Here is an 8,353-nt window from a genome sequence, read left to right as displayed (position 1 = left end):
CCAGATTACATTTCAATATATTACATAGGCCGGTAGTCAAAGGTATATATATATATATATATATATATATATATATATATATACATATACAGTGCATCTGGAAAGTATTCACAGCGCTTCACTTTTTCCACATTTTCTTATGTTTCAGCCTTATTCCAAAATTTATTAAATTCATTATTTTCCAATTTTTTTTTTTTTTTACAAACAATACCCCATAATGACAACGTAAAGAAGTTTGTTTGAAATCTTTGCAAATTTATTAAAAATAAAGATTTTAAAAAATCATCGAAAATCACATAGTTTTGCTTTTCTTTATTTACTGTACAAATCAATAAAAAAGGTTAATTACAAAAAAAGAAAATGAAAATGTTGTCATAATTTATTCATGTTCTAAACCTGTATGTCTTTCTTTCTTTCATAAAAGTTAAAAGGAGATACAGAATAGGCAGATTGATAGTCTCAGTCACCATTCACTTGCATTATATGTGAGAGCAGCAGCAACATTCCTCTAAATGTTTCCTCAAGTAAACGTCTAGAGAAAGTAAACTATCCCTTTAACATACTGTTATACATAACATTTGAATGTGCTTCTGAGCAGGGAACATTGCAGCACTGAGAATGTCTGTGGCATACCAATGCAGAGATGTTCTGCAGGGCTTTATGGTTGATATGAGAAAACTGCAGTATTAAAAGCATTTGGGACAAATAATAACAGCTTTCCAAGATCAATGCGTAATACACACAGGTGCTACAGACTGCTGAACATCCTCATCATCATTATTAATAAACTGAATATGATAATTTTGTGCTTAATTAGGTGTACATATTGATTTGGAAAGAGAAAATATCTGTTATTAACATCTTGAGCAATTATATGTAAAACAGTCATACAAAAACCTGTGAATCCAAAACATTTAATATGTTTGAGTGCACTTTTAGCTCACTGTTCTCAAGGACTGACCCAGTGTAGCTAAAGGGGTCATTGTGAAATATTAGCTCTGCTTGTTTGCAAAGAGGACAAAATATCTCTTTACAAGGGCACAGGCGTAGTTTCGTTGATACATATTGATTGTTTTCTCTCTAAAAAAGCATCTTGATATTTATTTCAGCACACAACAAAAAAAAGACCAGCATTTTATGAATTTTTCATCCATGTGATGAAATAATCCAAAGCACTTTTGTGTGCCTTGCTTTTCAGTTCAATTCGTAGTTTTCAGTTCTTTCTTTGGCAATGCATCCATTCTGCTTGTGCCTTGATCAAACAAACATCTTGCCTATTATAAGAGTCTTTACATGGTTCAAGGATTAATCACAATAGCCCTTTTAGGAGAAATGGTACAAACCAAAAGTATAACACAAATCCTTCAGACATAACCTGTGACGTCATACCCAGCAGCTGTATTCTGCCGAGTTGATTTGCTGGCATCATGGGCTGGTGCTAGCATGGCAGAATGGGTACTGGTGCTGGTTTGGCTGTTAAGCGTCTGACTCTTGTTGGCAACGTTGTGGTTTGCGGCAGACTGCAGAATGGGTGGATGGTAGGGCATTGAATGGGTCGCTCCACGTGACATCCCGATCCCAGTGCGGTCAGGGTATGGGTATTGTCGCCTGGTTCCCCTACCACCATCTAAGTCATCGCAACAGGATGCACTTAACAGCCCTCCACCTAACATGGACATGAGAGAAGAAGCCAGCCCCACATATAGGCAGTCTCCTATCTCAAACTTCAGACTGGGAGGCATGTTATTGGTGTAGAAGGTTTGGACCACCTCATGGGTCTTCCAAGACACCGGGATCAAAGACAAGAGCCCTGCCAGGAGAAAGAGGGAGCCACCTACCCCAGCCACCTTGCTCTTGACCGAGGAACCATCCATACATACAGTGCACTGCATGCCAATGGTGGACACGGCGAGCGCCATGACTGAAAAAATTAAGGAGATGACCATCATAGCTCTGGCTGCCTGTAGATCAGCCGTGAGCCCCAGAATGCCGTTGTAAGTCTCACACTGGAAGGCTCCAGTGCTCTGATAGACACATTCCATCCACAGACCTTTCATGTTGACTACTGCAGTCACAATATTAGCACCAATGTGCGCTGAGGTTGCCCAGTATGGCAAAAGAGTGGCTACCAGGGTCCCGAACATGCCAAAGATGCCCAAAAAGTATCCCATGAACTCCAACGCTGCTATTGCCATTTTGGCCACTGGATCAATGTGTAATCCAAAAGTCAAACAGACTGTAGCTAGATTACTGTAAAAGATAACAACTCACTTTAGTATATTAAAGGGATAGTTCATCTAAACTATCTGTCATTGTTTATTCATATTTATATTATTTCAAACCTGTATGACTTAATTTTTTCAGTTACACTCAAAAGGAAATGTTAGGCAGAAGTTTGCCCTTTCGATTCATTCCCTTTCCATTCACTTTTCACATAAAAGTCATATGGGTCTGGAACAACATAAGGTAGAATTAAAATTTTTTTGGTAAACAATCTCTTTTTAAACTCAAGCCTCAAATAAAACAGTTAAAACACTTAAAACATGTCAGGCAAGTTTACTTACACGTGCTAATGAGTGAGACATACTCCAGTATTTCTTAATGTGCTCATATGTGCTCCTCGTCTTAGCATGTGTGTTCCCACAGTCCGTCTTATATTTGTGATTCTACCATCTCTATATCTCTTTAGATATTAGTGTGTCCATGTACACACAGGTGACTCTGTAAAAGGTAAGTTAAAGATTTACTCATTACTCACCCCAAAACTGACCTTTTCTTTATCCATCCCAAAAACAAGGTCACTGTGGGAAAGGACAGTGCCAATCACAGGGAAGGACTGTTATTTGTTTACTAGTGTGACTGATTAGAGAAAACTGATTTTTTGTATAACATTTTTTTATGTAAAATTAAATGCAATTTATTACTTTCACATAAAGTCATTTAAATAATTAATCCACTTAGTTAGGCCTATATAGGTTATCCATATACAGCATTTATAATCAATATCACACAAGCAAGAGTTTTAGGTTTTCTTTTTCTTTCACACTTTCCATTATTTTTCATAATCATTGATTAGTTTTCATAAACCTTGCAGAGAAGTTTGTGACGTTATATTACAGCATTCAATAAAATTTTGAAATGACGATCACAGCGTATGGGTTTGAAAAGCATTATAATGAACACATGTGATACGCATACAAGAATCATAGAATACGTGCATTGTATCTTCCTAGCTTACTCGATCCGTCTGATTTACCGAATGCACGCGTTTTTGATCCGCACGCGCTTAATTCCTCCACAAACTTGCCGCGCTTGCCAAATTTAAAATGTAACGGTCATTCAGTTTGGCCGACTCCATAGTTGAGCGCCTACGACATTTGTATATTAATTTCCTTAATAATTATTTACTTCTAGATGTGAGATTAAACATTGATTTTATTAAGATTCCAGTCATTTAATAAAAAAAACACGATGTATTTACCTAGGTGAAACCAATAAGTTTTTTGTTTATTGAATACAAATGAAGAGAAGCAGATGTCCCTGATAAATTGTACACAAAATGTATGTAATGTTGGGCTTAAGATTAATTTGAATGTTTTTTTCATTTATTTATTTTTTAAGTCTGCTGTCAGAAGCCTTCATTTCTAATTTAAAAAAAACCCTCAAATGTGTTGAAGTCATTGGTTATTTGGAATAAATTACTAATGTCTGGTGCTGAGGTTTAGTGTTTTAGAAAATGCTAAATCAATGCTCAGTTTTCAATATGGTACTGATGCACAGCAGGGTTGCAGAATTAATACCAGTATACACTCACTGAGCACTTTATTAGGAAAACCTGTACACCAATTTATTCATGCAATTTTCTAATCAGACAACTATGTGACAGCAGTTCAATGCATAAAACAATACATATATGGAACAGGAGCTTCAGTTAATGTTCACATCAACCATCAGAATAGAGAAAAATGTGATCTCAGTTATTTCGACCATGGGATTGTTGGTGCCAGACGGGCTGGTTTGAGTATTTCTGTAACTGCTGATCTGCTGAGATTTTCAGGCACAACAGTCTCTAGAGTGTGTAGAGAATGGTGCGAAAAACAAAAAACATCCAGTTAGCAGAAATTCTGTGGACGAAAATGCCTTGTTGATGAGAGAGTTCAATTGAGAATAGCCAGGCTGCTTCGAGCTGACAGAAAGGCTATATGGTAACTCCGATAACCCATCTGTAAAATTGTGGTGAGCAGAAAAGCATCTCAGAATGTACAACACGTCGAACCTTGAGGCGAATGGGCTACAACAGCAGAAGACCACGTGGGGCACTTTATTAGAACCATAGTGTTCCTATTAAAGCGCTCAGTGAGTGTGTGTGTGTATTTAAATATACTATATTGCATTCAGAAAGTATTCAGACCCCTTAAAAAAAATCACATTTTCTTATGTTGCAGCCTTATGCTAAATTGCTTTCAATTATTTATTTTTTCACATCAATCTACACTACTCCATAATGACAAAGCTAAAAACATTTGATAACTTTGCAAATTTATAAAAAAAAAAAAAAAAAAACTGAAATATCACAATGGAGTATGTATTCAGACCCTTTGCTATGACACTTGTAATTTAGCTCAGGTGCATCCCATTTCTCTGGATCATCTTTGAGATGATTCTACACTTTGATTGGTGTCCACCTGTGGCAAATTCAATTGATTGGACATGATTTGGAAAGGCACACACCTGTCTATATAAGATCTCACAGCTGAAAATGCATATCAGAACAAAAACCAAGCCATGAGGTCAAAGGAACTTTATGCAGAGCTCAGAGACATGGTTGTGTCGAACAACACAGAACACAAGGCACAGAAATGGGGAAGGCTACAACATTTTTTCGTCTGCACTGAAAGTTCCTAAGAGCACAGTGGCCTCCATATAATTCTTAAATAGAAGAATTTTGGATCAACCAGGACTCTTCCTAGAGATGGCCACCCGGTGCCAAACTAAGCAATCGGGGAGAAGGGACTTACATTTACATTTATGCATTTGGCAGACGCTTTTATCCAAAGCAACTTATAGAGCACTTATTACAGGGACAATCCCCCCGGAGCAACCTGGAGATAAGTGCCTTGCTCAAAGACACAATGATGGTGGCTGTGGGGATCAAACCAGCGACCTTCTGATTAACAGTTATGTGCTGTAGCCCACTACGCCACCACCACTCACGGCCTTGGTAAGAGAGGTGACCAAGAACCTGATGGTCACTGTTTGAGCTCCAGAGATCATGTGTGGAGATAGGAGAAACATGCAGAAGTACAACCATCACTGTAACACTCCACCGATCTGGGCTGGAGTGGCCAGACGGAAGCCTCTCGTCAATGCAAGACACAAAAAGCACCTAAAGGACTCTCAGACTGTGAGAAACAAGATTCTCTGGTCTGATGAAATTAAGATTGAACTGTTTGGGCTCAATTCCAGGCATCATGTCTGGAGGAAACCAGGCAACGCTCATCACCTGCACAATGCCATCCCATCGGTGAAGCATGGTGGTAACAACATCATGCTATGGGGGGTTTTTCAGCAGCAGGGACTGGGGGACTGGTCAGTGTTGAAGGAAAGCTGAACGCAGCAAAACATAGAGATGTCCTTAATGAAAATGTGGTTTAGAGCACTCAGGACCTCAGACTGGGCCGAAGGTTCACCTTCCAACAGGACAATGACCCTAAGCACACAGCCAAGACTGGCTTATGTCCTTGAGTAGCCCAGCCAGAGTTTGAACCCAATTAGTGGTGTCTGGAGAGACCTGAAAATTGCTGTCCACCAATGGTCCCCATCCAACCTGACATAGCTTGAGAGGATCTGTTGAGAAGAATGGCAGAAAATCCCAAATGCAGGTGTCCAAAGCTTGTCACATCATATCCAAAAAGACTTGAGGCTGTAATCGCTGCCAAAGGTGCTTCAACTAAGTACTGAGTTAAGGGTCTGGATACTTATGTCAATGTGATATTTCAGTTTTTTCTTTTTAATATATTTGCAAAATAATAAAAAAAATTTTTTTTTGCTTTGTCATTATGGGGCAAGGAGGGTGGATGTATATATTTTTTTCTGAAAAAACAAAAAAGTACCTTAAAGATATGTTCTGGGATCGTTCTGGGAGTGTAAATCAAAACCAAATGTTCCCAGAATGTTCTGGGAAACAAAAACTGTTAGCACAACTCCACACCCAGCTAACAAATTTGTAACTCTGGTTTTGAACTTGATGCGTTCATTCGTTAACAAATCTCTAAGTGCGCCCCAAACCGCACACTTCTGTATTATTCTGTACTATTATGCGTAGTAAGTAGTGTGAATAGTATGTTAACACTGAAAATGCAGCAAAAAGATGTAAACTTTAAAGGAACATTCCAGGTTCACTACAAGCTAATCTCAATTGACAGCGTTTGTGGCACTACCACAAAATTGTATTTTGACTCCTTCCTCCTTTTCTTAAAAAAAAATAAATAAAAAATCTTGGTTCCAGTGAGGCACTTAAAATGGAAGTTAATGGAGGCCAAATGTTAAGCTACTCACTGTTTTCAAAAGTATAGCCACAAGACATAAAGGATCTGCATGTAAACATGATTTTAGTGTGATAAAATCACTTACCAGCTTTTTCTGTATAAAGTTATGGCCAACTTTGTTACTATGATGATACTATAATGTCAACAAACCCTAAAATGACTGTAAAAATGACAATTCAAACAACCTTACAGCTCAAAAAAGTGCTTTTATAAAATGATAAGCTTCACGTTTCTGTGTTTAAACCCTCCATTCACTTTCATTGTCCACATATACTTCCACTGTAAGTGCCTCACAGAACCACAGATTTTTGCATTTTTTTAAAGAAAAACAAATTCAAATATCGAGTCATAAATGTACGAGTCAAATTATTATAATTTTTTTTTTTTTTGGTAATCAGCATTATGCAACAAATGCTGTCAATTTAGCTTAACTTGTATTGAACCCAAAACATTCCTTTATGTAAACACACACCTTAAATTCAGAGGTGCAAATTATGCCAAAAAACGTTTTGGCTATCAGCCTTATTTTGAGTTGTGCAGTTTTATTTTTCTCTTCTATGAAGCCAAACATTGTATATTCCAACATGTACTGTTCACATGGCAAGCACTCTACTGAGAAAAACACAAATGTACAGTATACCTCAACAAAAGTGTGCTGCATCACTTTCTTTGTATAACTGTATGAATTTTTTTGGTCATAGGCTTACCACATTTTGAATTTAGGTAAAAACATATTGGTAATGTGAAATCAGTTTCACTTTGTAAAGTCTCACATCGATTTACAATGATTACACAAAAACAACCATTCACACAAACTTAAACTTACCTGGTCTGTTATTTGTTAAGTTGCTCTACCCCTGGAGAACGATACAGCTCTATCTTTCATCTATGTGCGTACAGTTTGAGCCAGTTTCAACTGAACCCCCTCCTCTCAATCTCACTAAATATTCCACTCACATGTCACCTCACAGTAATGAGATTATAACAGTAATCCAGCCTCTTATTGGAAGGGTCAACTATGAACCAGCAAAAACAATAAATAGATGTGACAGGCTATTTCAGCTCACGTATGATTGTACTTAAATGTAGTGGTTTAGAATTGTAATTTGTGTCCCTGGAGTTTGCACATTTTCCAGGCAACAGAACAATACAAATATTGCTATTATATAATACAAATGATAAAATTATGATTTTTAAAAAATCATTTTATAAAATACACAAAGCATTACAAAAGTATTAAAGTTGTCTTGCCACCATAATTCCTAATGTATTTGGAATATGGAATCTGATTGTAATGTTCACACCAGCAGCATGTACACACAGGGTCACCGTGTGGTCTCTTCTTGGGTCAGGGCTGAGATGTGTAGGTGCTGCAGCGGGAACGGTGATCCTGTGTTTGGGCCCAGAGAACAAGTTGCCAGTATAGGACTATTGAGAGCAGAGGAGCAGAGAGGGTGAGAGAAGTGTGTCTACAGAGGTGTGGAGGCTGGTGCCATACACACGCCTCCTCAAATGTGCTCAGAGGTGTTGAGATGCACACGATGGACGATTCATTTGACCTGAACATTGAGGTAAACATGCTGAAACAATGAGTTATGGTAAACTGTTTTATATAATTGCATTTGGTAGACACTTTCAAAGCAACTTACAGTTCATTCAAACAGATTTTATTAGTAGTACGTGTTCCAACATCTAATGGAAAGCCTTCTCAGAATAGTGGAAGCTGTTAGGTAGGACAAACTCCCTATTATGATTTTGAAGTGAAGTTTAATGATGGAAACATATGGAAACAGTGTCCAATTTTT

General features: G+C 37.7%; 1 protein-coding gene across 1 annotated transcript; it reads right to left on the bottom strand.

The window, feature by feature from the left end:
* Positions 1-267: 267 nt before the first annotated feature.
* On the bottom strand, positions 268-7,449 carry LOC127625488 (claudin-14-like). The gene is made up of 3 exons (XM_052100802.1): positions 7,375-7,449; positions 2,565-2,721; positions 268-2,250 (listed from the first exon to the last, which is right to left on the bottom strand). The coding sequence occupies exon 3, from the start codon at positions 2,193-2,195 to the stop codon at positions 1,365-1,367; it is 831 nt and encodes a 276-aa protein (XP_051956762.1). The 5' UTR covers positions 2,196-2,250; positions 2,565-2,721; positions 7,375-7,449; the 3' UTR covers positions 268-1,364.
* Positions 7,450-8,353: the final 904 nt, after the last annotated feature.

Source organism: Xyrauchen texanus, chromosome 31, assembly GCF_025860055.1.
Source record: "Xyrauchen texanus isolate HMW12.3.18 chromosome 31, RBS_HiC_50CHRs, whole genome shotgun sequence".
Taxonomy (NCBI): Eukaryota; Metazoa; Chordata; class Actinopteri; order Cypriniformes; family Catostomidae; genus Xyrauchen; species Xyrauchen texanus.
This window is presented reverse-complemented; position numbering and strand designations above follow the sequence as displayed.

Bases quoted from the DNA above. Each gene is read 5' to 3' on its own strand.
- LOC127625488 (XM_052100802.1), bottom strand. From the start codon at position 2,195: ATGGCAATAGCAGCGTTGGAGTTCATGGGATACTTTTTGGGCATCTTT.